General features: G+C 38.6%; 1 protein-coding gene across 3 annotated transcripts in view; it reads right to left on the reverse strand.

The window, feature by feature from the left end:
• Positions 1-16,246, reverse strand: part of ssh (Protein phosphatase Slingshot) — a 103,341-nt gene that overhangs the window by 83,069 nt on the left and 4,026 nt on the right. For 2 of the 3 annotated variants that reach the window (XM_067350381.1, XM_012376253.2), the window contains exon 2: positions 10,049-10,104. In XM_067350381.1, coding sequence (XP_067206482.1) covers positions 10,049-10,104 — 56 coding nt within the window. Of the gene's footprint in view, positions 1-10,048; positions 10,105-13,034; positions 13,452-16,246 lie in introns of those variants that run through there. The other variant, XM_067350383.1, reaches the window with a different exon arrangement.

Raw genomic sequence — 16,246 nt, forward strand, 5'->3', positions numbered from 1 at the left:
AACCGGTCTGGTCTCGTGCGATTGAAATCGCGGTTACATGCCCGTGGGGTAGGCGAAACTAGGTCGTGTTGTATCTAAGATTACAAGGCAGTCGAATGACTTCGCAATGTATATCGCTATGTTATTAATATTTTCATTTGTAGCCGAGTCGCGTACACGACAATATTTATCGGCCCTCCCGCCCACGAAGACATTTTCACTTGCGATTTGCGACAAAATGCAGAAAAATTGTTACAATGAGCTCAACGCTGAGGGGGAAGGAATCATATCGACATTCTCGGGGCGTCAAACTCTTACGTTATGCATATGAATGACACAAAACGAGGGGAAACGCTCCTTAGCCTCGCCAATAACTCCTTTCGACGTGGCCAACAACCGAACTATTAGATTTCTCGGCGCATGAGAAAATAAAACGCTGGAAATCTTCGGAGAGACCGCGTCGCGTTGAATATTCATGAGCTGAGATCATTGATACATCGCCGACTACAAGTGAGCACCCATTTCGTAGAAGAGTGAACTATGCATAAATTAATTGTTAATTGACCGAGATAAGATTTCGACAAGGCTTCGTTACGATCTCTTCGAAAATCAGATTTTTATCAGTCGTTCGCTCAATAAAACAACCAGGCAAAAAAAAATCTCGAATGAGAAATGCCGAGTCTTATAGTTATTTGGAAATAAATCAAAAATACCACAGACATCCACAGATAGTATCCGAAATATCCCGGATTCCCGAGCATCAATAACACTAAAACGGATCGTAGTGCGGCGTGATATCAGAATGTATTCGCGATAAATATCGCACATGCCGACGTCACGTTGCTCATATACATGTCAGCTAACGTCATCGGTGCATTGACCTTCGGCGCGATTGGCGATATGTATGCTTCGATTTGCCAGCTCATCCATGTAAAACGCGATCGAACACCGGACAAACGCTAATACATTCGCGGAGAAGCCTTATACAAAGGGGACAGCATGCAATCCATCTGTCTCGCTTGATAAACAATGTCTATTCACGAGTTTTCGATAGAGTTGTCATTGATTCCTGATCGAGCAAATTTATTCGCCGAAGTGATCTTTCAGTAGAATTATTAGCGTTCGATATGTAATGCTGATGAGCTAAATGGCTTCAATTGCCATTTTTTTAGAAATATAGGAAAATATCATATCAATGACAAGAAATTTTGATAAAAATACAAAACAATGTAGCTAAGCTAAAATATTTATATCATTAAATATGAGAAATCGACAGACTGAGTATATTATATCGCGCTAAATAAACAATTATACCGAATAAAATTCACCGTGCATTATAAACCTTATCTTTCTGATTTGCAGAGATTGCTTCACTCGACAGATTTATACACTCCGAGATTTCATTCTAGCATCCGCATCCGATGGCCGAGGGAAGCTAATAAGTGCGTATACATATCGCGCTAAGACACGCGATGTGAAAATCTGCTCCGCGATACATGTCACATTGCTTTTTACGTACAAAAGCCTAGGGAAGGATGACAAATGAGTCTAACGAACCAGCAGCCTGTTTTATCTCCTGCCGACGTGTTCCCGTTCTGTCGAGAAAAGAGACTATTTAAAAGGTTGGAAAGGCATGTAATCTACATGACCTTTCGGAAGGCGAGAAAATGAAAAAGTACGGACTATAGGTCATTATGAAAAAGAACGGTTGAAAAAAAAAATAACCTTTACGACAACGCGCTTTAAATCTTCTGTGTGTCAGTGTTGTCACATATATTATGCACTGCACAATAAACTATTCATTGTAATCAAAAGATAGTTGAGTAAAATATGGAATATCTCGACAGAACTTATTATCTTCATTAAAATATAAGAGCGTAATTAATATTTTAAAAAAAGCAAATTCATTTTCATTAATAAAATTCTTGTCTCTTTGACAGAATTAAAATGTATGTCATGATTCGAAATTGATAATACATTCAACTGTTCACTTTGGACATCACAAAACATTAATAAAAGAAAAGATTAAAGTTACTATCTAGATTAAGAAATAAAATAATAATAATGAATGGAAGAAATTAATAAGATAAATTGCTTCTAACAACGCTGTCAGTATGCGTTTTAGTTTTTCCTCGTTTCCTTAATGGATGACTTTGGAACTTAAATTGACGTCAAGGATGCTAACAATAAAAAACAACGAACGTCTATCGATATGCATAGCACGCTGTAAATACCGAACAAAAAATAGCAGCGAGAAGAGGCCGGAAAAATGCAAGGGAAAGGGCGATCAATCTCAAGGGCGATTACGTAAATGACAAGAACACAATGAAGGGAGAAGAATGAAGGCGTACAGTTATTTTCGTAACGACGACCTAGAATCTAAATCTACCGTGTATTTTTCAGAATTCAACGGGCACAAAATGATTCGATATTTTTTCGCGCCTAATGATGAGCTATTGTCTGAAGTAAATGCGTCTAATATAAAATAGATGTATGATAGCAATTCGTTCTGCTTAGTAAATATATGTGCCTCATTGCGCGCTGTTACCTCACCGTGGGTAGAGTAGTGCGTTAATGCCGCTCGTGTGTATGCATGTGCGCGAGCGTGCAATTAAAACTACCGCGGCGGGGAAAGTTGTAGAAAGTTCAAAGGGCAGTATTTTTAAATCACCGCCGCTAACGTATGAAAGAAGGATATTATTAAGATACGAACGCGATGATATCTCAAATTAACTGTGTCCGCGGCTGATTTTAATTGTAGATGAATTTTTCTTTCACTGTCCATACAATAATAAGTTTATAAGAGATAAAAATAAATGTATAAAAGATATAGATAAGATTAATTGACATATTGAGAAAGAAAAACAGACTTTTATCATCCAATGCGAGACTAAAATAATTACAAGTGTCAAAATATTAATGCATCGCAAAATTTGTTGTCATTAATATGCGTATTTTATAACTTGCAGGTGTGCGAAAGAGAACTTTCCGTCGGACGGATAAATTATGTAAAAAAAAAATAAACGGTTGAAAACAATAATCGTGATCTAACCATTCCGTCGCGGAATGATACATCGATTTTGTCTTTACCGGTTTCCTTTTGCTCAAAGGGTATGCAACGTGAGAAGCGTGGAAGCGCAGTGTATGATATCTCGATTATTCGCGCGCCTTTTTTTCACGAACTCTCGGACCATTGTGGTTACAAAGAAGTGGGGGATCACAGCCGCGCCAGACTGACCGACGACGAGGACGCATGTCGTGCATGAATTATTCACGAGATTCTCGAAAGAGGCGTACGCGCGCGATCGCAACGATCGATGGGCACCGTTGAGAGATTCGGGGGTTTCTCACAAGCCATCATCCTTCGGAATTTTTTCTCCCGCAAAAAAAAAGTGATATCACGCTGCGAAGGATGTTGCACGGAATCTAGTTGAGAAAATTTATTGCGAAACCGTAAGTATCTTTGATCCTTTTGCTGCGAGTACAGTCACGTGACTGTCAAAATCTTAACAATGTTTATAAATTCTCAGCAATTTATTTATAAGATTGATTTCTGCAAATATCACAATAAGACTCTCTCAGCGCTCAATAAAATAATTTTGTCTGTAGTTTGTGAAAATAAAAAGAGCAAATTTTTAATATCTCGGCCGGCATGCAGAAATAATTTGCATTCAACAAATTAACCTTTTAATCAGAAAATTACAAGGATTAATTACAATCTGGTAGTAATTATACTTTAGGACACACGTTGCCCTACATTAATATTTTTTATATGCAAATATTCACGACATTTGGGCGTCTTAAAACGCAAGAAAAAGCTCAACCAAAGCGGGTCAAAATAAACGAGGATAATTGAGTCGCGTAATTACCACAGTCATTATTATTATTCTGTCCGTGCTCGGAATAAGAGGCACCATAATGAACAGCACCTTAAAGTCGCGAAGGTTGAATCACTTATTTAAACTTTCTTGCGTTACCGCTCCTATTACAAAATCCCGGATGCGCTCCATGAGCGTATGCAAAGCCGAACAAGTTCGTAACTCGTGTCATGCAATTTTGCCTAGCATAAAACCATCGAACCGTACTTTGTATCAATTCCTCGCGAAAAAGATTTTTTAAATTATAAAAGATTTTAAGAAACATAAAAAAAATAGAATGCATTATAGCTAATTTTCCACGCTACGCGACTATAAATCAAACGTAATATATTATAGCAAAATTATTTAGCAATGAATACTGCATGTAATTACATCATGAATGAGACTACACGAAGCCAGAAGTAAAAGATAAAAGATAAGATTTAGAAAACAGCTTCGGCGCGGCAAACAGAAATTGCCACAAATTTTGACAATGATTCACCGACAGCAGGATAACGCAAATGTTCGTAAAAGGATCTCCAAGTGACTCACTGAAAATCACCCACTCGGCGAGAGACCGATATAGACGAGCGTCCATCTCCGCGTCTTCGTGCAAATTGAAGTGCCGATCACTTCGCTCTCCAAGGTACTATCTATGCGCTGTTCCCCCTGAACAGGTTTTCTTACTCTCGTGTCGATCCGCACGCGAAGGGTGTGCGCGAATAAACGACTGGACGCAATGGACCGAACTAAACGACGGTCTGTATAAGATATCGCGGAAATGTCCGATTCTCTTACTATTACAGATTCGCTCGTCAATTTAAACTTCGTTAAGAAATTCTTTTTCTTAATAATTACTTGTAGTATACATTTAATCTGAAAGTTTCAAGATAACATCGCCAATTAAAATTGAAAAAAATTGTTACACACTTATTTTCTGCGATGTGAATTCGTGCCGTAAGATTTTTTTTTCACAAACTTCAGTCAAGAACAATTGAGTGATGCATGACGCAAGACAAACCGAAACCAATTAGCAAGTTTCGAAGCGCGATCCAATCTCAATTTGCGCAAGCCGCTTATTGTCTGTGTTCGCCCGAAATGCTCGGTTGAAATATAGTTCAGGGTCACGTGTCTCGGAAATTCGCAAAAAAACTCGATAAATCGACAAGAACATGTAAAAAACAGCGTTTAAAGAAAATAACTAATTTGATATTATCGATATCAGATTTATGTGCGACATGTAAAAAGGATCAAATTTTATCAAAGTGGCATTCAATTCTAAGAATATAATCCTTAAATAGTTAACACAATATTTTCTAATGACTAGTTTCAAACTTTTTACAAAATAGCAACTACTAATTTTATACGTTTCTAAATCTCGCAATTATTTGAAATTTGAATTTATTCTACGCTTCAGAATGATTAGATTTACGATTATCTTCGAAGTACTAAAAGCAAGGAACTAAAGTAAGCAATAAATTGCAATGCAACGTGCCATTAATTTTGAAAGGAAAAGTTCTGTCGCACGGTGTTATTTATCGTCTCGCAAATGATGCTAAATGACACTGAATTCGTTCTGAAAGTTATCGTAATACCGGCGTTGGAGAAAGTATGCAGTTAAAAGTGCGAGGCAAAAAATGGACGAGTAGTAACTTGTACTATTTTCTCCCGCATTTTATTTCTCTGCGAAACTATCAAAAGACTATCGGGACTATCTGCAAAATTATAATGAACGGCGTGTACGCGGCATTATTCGCGTTATAGCGAGAGAAAATACATGTATATCCGGCTATTATCCTCACGAGTCTCGTGACTCTTTGTTAGTGAAATTTACGAACGACCAAGAATCCCGTTCAAGGTAGACCGCCTCGGTCGGGCTCCGGGCACCGAGAGCAGATCGTCGGAAATTCTTACGAGCCCCAGCTTCTCTCCGCGCGCTCGTAGTGTAATATTGTACTTGAGGTACAATCAATGCCCTCTTAAAACGCGACGATCCGGCGGAGCGTTAACTCGCTTTTTAGCAGCCTTTTTAACGCACGTGCTAACGAGCCTTGGAATACGATACACGATATTGCGTTCAGCGATATATTGAAAGTGCAAACACCACGTAATTGGGAATAACGCGTCCAATGGCGGACGAGATATTCGCGAGATTTCTACGATTGTGAATGTGCCATTGTACGTCCGTTTGCCAGCGGACGGTGAGATTAGGCGCACCAATCTGTTCGGGATTACAGCCCGGCGGTAAACACCGGACGTCCCTTTCTTTTTCTTGTGATCTAGCGATCGAAGTTTTCCTCGCGGCGAAGGCGACGAGGCGTGCAGAAAATTATGGAGACCGAGTCGGGCTGACGTCTACCCCGTGACGGACACTAATGAGTTTGCGGTCGGGCTCTGAATCTACGGCAGGTCGCACGGAACGTGAAAGTGCATCGCGCGGCGTGTTGCCGTTGTCGAGACATCGCGACGCGAATCGTATTCAGGTGAAAATACATTTCTCGCTGTTCCAATTTTTCGCGAAGGGGAAATGAAAAACGCGGAAAAGAAAAATCAATCCAATCTTTCGTCCGATGCGTTCGAATAAGACGGGTAAAAGTCGTGAAAAGAAGTTTCCGCTCGATTGTAATCGCGACGTCGATTATCTCCTCCGCGCCGATACGGCCGCTAAATCTCGGAGGTTGAACAAATGAGTGACACTAGATCCACCCACGCCGCGCTGCTATTCTGCAATAAACGTCCTCCGCGATTGGAGATCGCAATTAACGATAATTGCGCTATCGGCTGTGTGGTACCTACTAAGCGCTTTTGCCCCTCGAGTCGACGAGAGGTCCCGCGGATCTAATTGCAATTATAAATCTAGATTGGCACTGCGATGTCAGCTTAATTACTTTGGCACTGTTTACGTTCCGTAATTGATACCTCTGCGCATTTTGTTCGTCAAAGACTCGGTGGTGATGAATTTAACGAGAGACCTTGACAAATACTTTCAATTAAGCGAAGTTTCTCGTAGAGCAATTTCGATAAATAATTGATTTAATACCGCGCATATGCGTAAAAAAGGCGACCTATTAGCGTGTTTTGCATGTTTAATCAAATGTTTTTCAATCGTCGATAATTATGACTAATTATGTACATACACGAATATAATTATGCATACGTGTCGTTTTATTAAACAGTGATATTTAATTTTGTAATAAAAGATAACTTTGCTTCCGATGTATCGGTGAAATATCACACAGCTATGAGATTTCAATAACAATGCTTCGATAAACAAGTGGCAAGCATAATAGACTCGTGCGACGAACACATTTCTTAGACAATAGAGAGTAAAATTTCCACAGATCCTTTTTTTGTTACTGCATAGGCACGTACGTCGTGCACCGGCTCAAGATTTCACCTTAGCAGAGGAGCATCACGCTGGCAGCGTGAACTTATGCCGGGCTAAAGGTCATGTATCGGATACGCGCCCTACTGAAATGCCTTGCGTGCAATCTAGCCAAAAATAGCAAAGCGGGCATCGATGTTCGCCAGAAGCAAGACTGAATCGAGGGTATTGTATTACGACGTTGATTGCCTACAAATCGACTTTCCCGTGCGGAGGTAAAATAAACGGGAAGCGTGATATATTGCCATAACCAACAGTACTTTACTTTGAAATTGAAAGCAATCGTGAATCTGTGATACTGCAGCGCAGTATAGATCGCGAAATAGAAATTCTATTTTATTAGCGATGAAACTGTGACGAGCGCTAAATCACTAACTAAATATAACTCAATCAATTTAAATAATAAATTCCTTCATACATTTCAAACGAATTTTTTTTATTAGTTCTTAAAATACATCATTATTTATCGCAGCTCTTCGTGTTAAGATTTTATTAAAATAAAATTCATCAAAATTTAATTTTAAAAATATAATTTTATTATTTATATATACTTCCACGGGTTTAATTCTTGCAAAAGGCTTATTTTTAATTTATTAAAATTGAAATTATTGAATATTTTTATCAAGAAAAGTTCCATTTTTAATTGTGCAAAAATTCATCAAATATTACTGTTCTGAATTAATTTACACAAGTCATGTGCTTTCCACTTTTCCGTCGTTTCTTTATCTGAAAAAAAATCGAAATTCCGTACCGATGGGAAATCTCATCCGCGCCAATATCCGCAACTAAAATTCTCTTGTCGCGACCCTCGTTATGGCTGGGGTATCTTAATATCCGGTTACGACGAGGGGGGTTTTTTTCCTCTTTCCGTCCACGAAGCACTTCGATTACGTCTCCCGGCGTAATGTAATGTTACGATCCGCGCGCGAGGCGAGATGTTACGCAAACGCGCCGTAGAAAGTCGGACGATTAAGAGCGAAGCCTTCTGCTCGCGGCGGCGGCGGCGGCGGCCCGGAGCAAGAGAGTGAATCGATTCCGTGGGGATTTCCTGTCCCGCTGCAGATACGCGCAAGATGTACGACGCAGATTGGAAATGCAATGCGCAATTCGAGACGAGGAAATTCGCACGCGAGCGCCGCTTTCCTAGAAAACGGACAAGTTGCAACGAGCGAATGATCGTAACGAGGAGGAAGCGAAGATGCGCTTCCACGAGGAAACGATGGAAATCGCTTCACCGTTGATTAAATAACGCTCTCCGCTCTGCGTTCTCGAATTGTATTTCCTGCTGCACCAACGTCGCGGTTCCGGGAGCCTAACTGACGTGACAATCGCGAACTTCGCGCGAATAAGCGCCTTTCGCCCGGAAGAAATCGTCGATCGCCGACATTGCAAAGCTGGCCCGTAAAGAGTGCATTATGCTTATCATTCTCACGTTATACGACTTCGGCGTATAAAGTCTAGATTTTATTTATGATGCTATAAAGCATTAAACTACTTGATTAACAAGAACCAAGAGATTAAATATGCGATAATGCGGTCTCACGCCTAGCATATATTTGTATGCATATTTTCATGTAAAATACTACCGCGTACTTTAAACAGAACAGTAAGACATTCTAAGAAATAATTAGCGATATCTTCAAGACTATTCATAAACAAACAACGGATTGTGAGAGACAGATATATAAGGCGCGCTATGAATTCTTTTTTAAACAATGGTATTATTATAATTTCTAAAGTAATTGTTAATCACAAATATACTTTTTGATGTGAAATATAAATATACTATTTATTAAATGTTTGCTATAACATCGGCAAAACAGTGTTATTTTTATTTTAATATTAATAACTTCTTTCACGAAAGTAACGTGCAGAAACAGTGAACTGCGTTAGCTTGTGCAAAATATTCTCGTGATAAAATCTCGAAAACATGCGTACGGTAAACTAATTTCAGATTAGGTGTCCATTCGCACAGCGATAAAATCAACGCGGATCGTTGCAGCTCGCCGGTACTTGTCTCCAAGAATGTAAACACCGTGGAGACACGACGCTGGTCGATTTATGATAAAAGTGCTCGCGCGTCTCAAATATCCGGCGATAAAACTGCAATCTGCCGGGCGAAGGATTGGTTTTGACTCACGAAAGTAGACGAGAGATAACATCGACAAAAATTCGCGTCGAAGAAACTATGATGAGAGTTTTATCAGATCAATAATTATCCCTGTGGAAAACCGACGCCGACCCTACTGCTAATGATCGGCGAAGCGGGGGCAAATTACTCGCCAAACAGAAACCACCGCCAGTCACAATCTGGGAATTTGCGCTGCTCGTTCCTTATCGCGACTTATTAACCCGTACGCGCGTTAAATTCCGCTTTATTTTGCGCTTTTCGAGCAACGGTAGTCGAGGCGAGTACGCGCTGACAAGCGAGAAAATCGACCGGGAGTATTCTGCGTGCGAAGGAACGAGATGAAAGCCCGGAGAGACTCCGCGAATCTCGACACGCTTAATGGTACGGCCTTGCGACTCGATCTTATCGCCACTGAAAGTGGGCACGTATTCGTTTATATAGAGTGTCGCGGGACCGTCGAGGCAAAGATTGCATTGATGTTGCAAAAATAATGTGCAATTTAGAGTGAAATTGTCCATTTCAATGAAAAGCGATATATCTTCGTATATGCCTACATTATTACTTTTATAATAAAATATTTGGCGTAGAAAATAAACAAATGTCTGCATTTTTATCTTATCGAGTCTATTACGCTTGCTAATAAAGAGAATTCATTATTTTCGCGCCAAAGATAAATAATTGTCTGTGCAAACTCACCTTTTGCAGGTTCTCGTAGTGTCCTCGTCGTCAGCTGGTGCTCCTGCACCCGAATCCTGCAAAAGATAAGTAAAATAGTAAATAAAAAGAAATTCTTAATAAATAATCACACATTAAAAGATAAGTACACGATAATAAAATTTATTTTAGAATTCTAATCTTCTGAGTTTTCTGAACATAAAGATTGGAATTCTAAAATAAAATAAAATACACGTACGTATGTTCGATTACATCATTGGTTCTCCGAGTTATAATTCAAGAAAATAATAATTAACCAGGCGGAAATTTTTGCTCGCTTCCTCTTTTCTCTTCCGCCAATTTCTGTTGTGACAAAAAAAAACGCCAAACACCGCGGCGTCAATAATTTGCGGTGAAAGCGCCAACAAAGGATCGTTACCGTAGAATTACGTCAATACTAACTTCATGACAAGGGAATACGGACAAGCCTTTATTCGTCTTGCGACCTCCCCTCTTCAACATAATTGAAGCGCCGTGACAACCGTGGTGAACGGCACGGAACGTTGGAAAACACGATCGTACGCCTGAAGACAGTGCGTGCCTGTAAGCTACCGAATAAAATTGCAGTTGCAAACGCTCAATTCAAGAGTTTATTACAGCCGTCTGACGAATCTGCATCGGCAATGCAAACAAGCCCGCTGTAAAAAGGACAGGCAGAAATAGAGACTGCTGCTTCCGCAGATTAAATCCGCGATTATTATAACGCGATGCGATTTTTGTAAAGCAAGAATGCGCAGTTCACGCGTTTTTATTTCGTTTGCTTCAGAAATTATTTTCCAGTTAGATGAATTAAAATATAATGCGATTAATTGTAAAAATTAAAGTAATTGCGTGCTAATGTCCAATCATCGCCATAATCGTTATATTTAACCATAATAGATTCTTGAAATATTCTTGAAATATGTCAAGTTACTTATCCAAACTAATAATTAATAACGTACTTTGACAAATACGAGCGATGTCTGAAATGTCCGATGTATATTCGCATCTCAATTTACATGCAAATAGTCCCATTTAATTGCCACAAGTTAGTACATTTACGATGGAATTTACAGTCTCGTCTTGTATTGCTTCTCGTATATCCATTCGATATAACGCGGCGAGACATTTCCACGCGTCATTTGGCCGGCGTAGGCTTCGCGCGCGTCACGGAGCGGTGGCTCTTTTATTAATAAAGTGCATCGTAAATACCAAGGATACGAAGAGCTCGAGAATCCCCATGGTATCGTACAGTCACGCAGAAAACGAACCCCCAAAATCAATAGGCGAACACGCGGCCAGACCCGGAGCTACCCTTCACTCGCCGTGTTAAAAAAATGCAACCGTCCTCCTTCCCTCTCGCAATAAGTGCACTTCGCTTTATGCAAAGTGCACGATAGGGCGACCCCTTTCTAAGTCCCTTAAAACCGAGGATGCTCGACAAGCGAGCAAAGTGAATTGTCCTCGACAGCATTTCTGGCACGCGTTGAATACGATTATCGGGCTAAAATTTGCGCTTCAATAATTCATCAAATTCGCTGCGTAAATTGAATGTACGATTTTTTGTTTTATTTATAAAATGTGCCAATCTCTCTTCGGAATTTCTACCAATATAAAAAATTTTAAAACAATTAAACATGCTCTATGACATCATGCTGGATATATTCGCAATATAGATGTTGAGATCCGAAAGGTATTCAGCGATAGATGATTTAAAGCATTGTTCCGACGAGAATGGAATATGCAGAGAGAGAGAGAAGACAACATCCTGCAATTATCCTGCGAGAAGAGATATTCCACAATGTAGCACCGCCGCCGCTATGAAAATTGATCGTGCGAGCGCATAAAACAACGCGCGCTATTAGCGGCGCAGTGCAATTTTCCAATCCTGCCTTAGCGCGTTGCGGCTTAAAATAGAACCTTTCATTTGCTGAAAAGAAGATTGCGCCTGACCGCGGCGTGAGAGACGAAGGGAGAGGAAAAGAAAGAGCGAGAAGAAGGGAGTAGTGAGTAGAGACCCTGTAGCTTTTTAATTGTGGCTTTCAAGGCGAACTGAATGCACAGCATCGCGCGACGCACATGCAAAGTGAATCCCGCCGCCGCTACTATAAGTGCTTCTAATTTTAATACCATCTTAAAATAGCGGAGAAGTATCCGTCAATTTATGAACTATGTGTACGCCGGACATAATAACGAAAATAATTTCGACGTTATTTCGAGTCCAAATAATCAATATTTTCACGGCGCATATTTTTAGATTTCGGACAAGGGTAAACAGTTTTGACATTTCGACGTTAAATGATGCGTTTCGGGTGTCAGAAGGCTGTGAGAAGTGTAACGTCTATGGCGATTTAAAGTACCATTTCTAGACGTAAGCGAGCATTGCATCATGACACATGACCTTTTCCAGTATGCTTCCCACCCATCTTCACTTTTACTTACAATAAACAAGGAGCAGAATTCTAAATACACTCGAGCTACCACGTATACGGGGTGCTCTGAAAACGGCGATACTCCTGTTAATATTTTAATATTTTCTGTTTAAAGAAGTTTTTTTCTGTTAAAAACCAGAAATGTGACTGTCGAAATGCAAGAACTGTTAATTATTATAAAATAATACACAAAAATACATGATGTTAAAAATGTTTGAGTATTTTTGTGTATTAATTTATAATAATTAATAGTTCTCGCGATTCAACAATCCCGTTCCTGACTATTAATCTTTGAAGAGAATTACATTTCACATAGATGAATATATAAATCAAAAGACATTTGATAAATCATACGAGTAAAGAGCTCATGAAAGAATTGTCGAAAATTTAATTGTTTGAATCAATAATAAATACGCAATAAAAACTAACAATCACGAATAATAATTCTTGTAAATGTTTCATAAATATTTCAAATATCTTATGCAAGTTATATATTTACATAATTATTTATGTGAAATATTTAAATAAATACAGATAGCGAATAAATGATTCATTACCTCGTAGTCATTCTTCCAGCGCCCGATGCCCTTCCTAAGCCTCCCCCCTCCGCCCCTCAGTATAGGAATACGATTAATTATTATCGCGCGACATTTTATACGGCACTCCCGACGCTGGGACTACTTTTGCACGGTAGGACAAAGATAATGCTCGGAGACAAAGAGAACACCTTCGCACGGAGGTAACACGTTCGATACTCCGCCGCGGTACGGCGAAAAAAAGAGTAAAATCGGAAACAGCGGCGAATAAAGATAATACTGTTAATGAAAGTAACGCGCACCGATACGGAACGATCCGATATGGTCGAGGGCCGTCGTGCGAATGATAACAAGGTAATAGGATATATGTACGAGACAAGGTCACCGCCGATTTGGAAGAATGCGAACATATATCCTATTCCCTGTTATCTTTCGCACAGCGGCCTTCAATCGCGCCGGATCGTTCCATATCGGCAGGCATTACTTTCCTTAACAATATTACCGTACTCGCCGTTATTTCCAATCTTATCTTTTTCCATCGTACCTGTTGCGAACGCGGTAGAATGTCGGGCGTGTAATTTTGCGCGAGAGTATTTGAATATTATCTCCTATCGTGAAAAAATACGCGTTGGGAATATAAAATGTCGTACGATGATAATTAATCGTGTTTTCACGAATTGTTTGTGACTCGTGTTTCTATACGGAAAGGAGGAAAAAGCTCCGGAATGGCATCAAGCGTCGGTGGGGCAACTTTACGGTGAGTAACAATATATTTGTTATCTGTTTAAAATGTTGAACATTAAAATATTTAAAAGACTTAAGACGTGCAGTAAAATATTTACGTTGGTTAATATTTGTCATTATATTTCGGAAATTTTTTACATATTACTTTTTCAAATAATTTTTTCTTCAATAATTCTTTTATTAGATATTTGCTTAGATAAACAAATCAAAAATTCAATGTACGCAATTATAATTTCATAAATATTAATTATTGCAAAACTCAGCTTCAATCTGGATTTACTTTCGTATTTTACCGATCAACAGGACAATTCCGCTGCTGCGATCGGTGAGTTTGTCCAATTTGTCTTTCTTATTATTAAGATGGTGCAAAATATACTCTCGAGACACATTGCAGATCGTGAAAAAGAATTTAATAATAAATCTACATATTGATTACTTCCCGTGATAGCTACATGTAATCGATTTGTGATCCTATTATTAAACTCTAATTTACAAGAAAATTACAAAAACACGTCGAGATTGCGGCTGATACTTCTCTTAGCAGCGTGTTAATCACGCGCGAATAAACATCCAAACATTCGGGCTGTTTGAAATGAGATCACCATCGGGAGACGTGACTGTTTTAAAGTTGCACGCGTATCTAACACACACCGCGCGCGCAAGAAGGATCATTCGGAGTTCTATTTCGGGTTTATAATTGCACGCGGAACTGCCGACTGGCGAAACGCGGATACGAGATCCGATCGCGTACGACGACGTTGTTCGAATCGTCCCACATGAATTACCGCGCATTTCTCCCGCCGTTTGTACGTATTAACTCTCGTGGACGATACACGCCTCTTAACAGAAATACGCCGCCGTACGTGCGTTTCGCTTTCTCACGACATATCTATGAGAAATTCCACGACGACTTCTTCGGTAATCGATACGATCTCGGCGAAGAAACTGACCGACTTCAAATATAAAATTATGCGCATTAATTAATATCAAATAATTTCGAACAAAAAATGTTGATTTTAAAATCAAGTAAAACGTAATATTCTAAATCATTTCGCATTTCACGAATTTCAATGAAAATTTCGTTATAATTTATCGCGAAATTCGTAATTAACGCAGGATTTTGTAATAACATTGATAAGTTAAAGCGATAATTGAACGTTAGCATTGCATTTACCGTAAAAATGTGTTAATAGCGCGAACATACATATGCATTACATATTCAGATCATTAATTTTGCTCGCATTACTTTCTATTAACACAACCATGCAGACAAAAATATAAAACACGATTGCTCAACATTATTAGTAAGTATAATTTGCCAATTTATTCAGCAGTTATCCATCTGATAATAATCGATGATAATCGAATCCCAAAATATAAAAAGATAACAAAATAATTAATGTTGAAGAGGCAGTCTGTAGCATTAGTCCCTTGCTTTTATAATATAATTTCGCAAAAATTTAAATATACGGAAAAAATATAATTCGAATGACGAGAAATCAGGAAATCATCGAATTTGTGTATCAGGTACTTTCGTAAGAATCATTTATGCCATGTAACAATGCGTTCGCATTGATAATTAAATAATATTGCAATGTTAGAATCTCCGTTATGAAATCATCTTTTTCGTAAACCAATCAGTACTGTGAAAAATTGTAATTAAGCACGTTTATTTCAGTATCAAATGACAAAATTAAAAGTATAAAAATTAGAAATTAAAATGGAATAAAAATTTAAGTATACTTTCTTGAACATCTTTCGAATATTTTGTTTTTTATTTATATATTGCAGATAACTCAGAGATATACGTATTTGTATTATAAAACAAAAGCTTAATAAAAATGCATCGATAGATTTTAGAATTCAAAGAAAATTTCACACGCGCGATTTAACGTCGACTGTTCGAAGTAATTTCATATGCATCAGCACAAACGTAAATCTTGATAATCCTGCCTGCCGCTTCTAAGCGTTACACACTCAACGTGTCATTTTTTAGTCTGATAAAGTCAACTCGCAGTCGAGTCAGAAGAACGTATTGTGTTTGGTGTCCATGCGTGGTTATGATTAAATTGACTGAGAGAATTCAATGTCATTGCCACACACTGTATTAAGATAACGTATCTCAATACGAAATGTAACGAAATATACAATGTGTTACAAAACACCGTTTCATATTTCTGCATATTTTTAAGTTATGTAGATTTATTTTCTAAAATTATTTTATATTTTTTATTTTGACAGAAAAATAATGCGGCATGTGCGGATAAACCAAAATAAGAACAAATTAATAATGAATTGTGAAAACTTTCAGTTTCTAACAAAAGTTCACGAAGCATAATTGCGAGCTCGAAAGACGTAATAACGGTAATAAAACAGAGAGATACGATCTGGGAAAATAGAAAATAAAAACACACTTTCGACTTCTGTAACGTGTTTTCGGACAATGCAACTGAAGCGCGCATAAATCAGTGATGCAATGACCACGTGTC

Source organism: Linepithema humile, chromosome 2 (assembly GCF_040581485.1).
Source record: "Linepithema humile isolate Giens D197 chromosome 2, Lhum_UNIL_v1.0, whole genome shotgun sequence".
Classification (NCBI taxonomy): Eukaryota; Metazoa; Arthropoda; class Insecta; order Hymenoptera; family Formicidae; genus Linepithema; species Linepithema humile.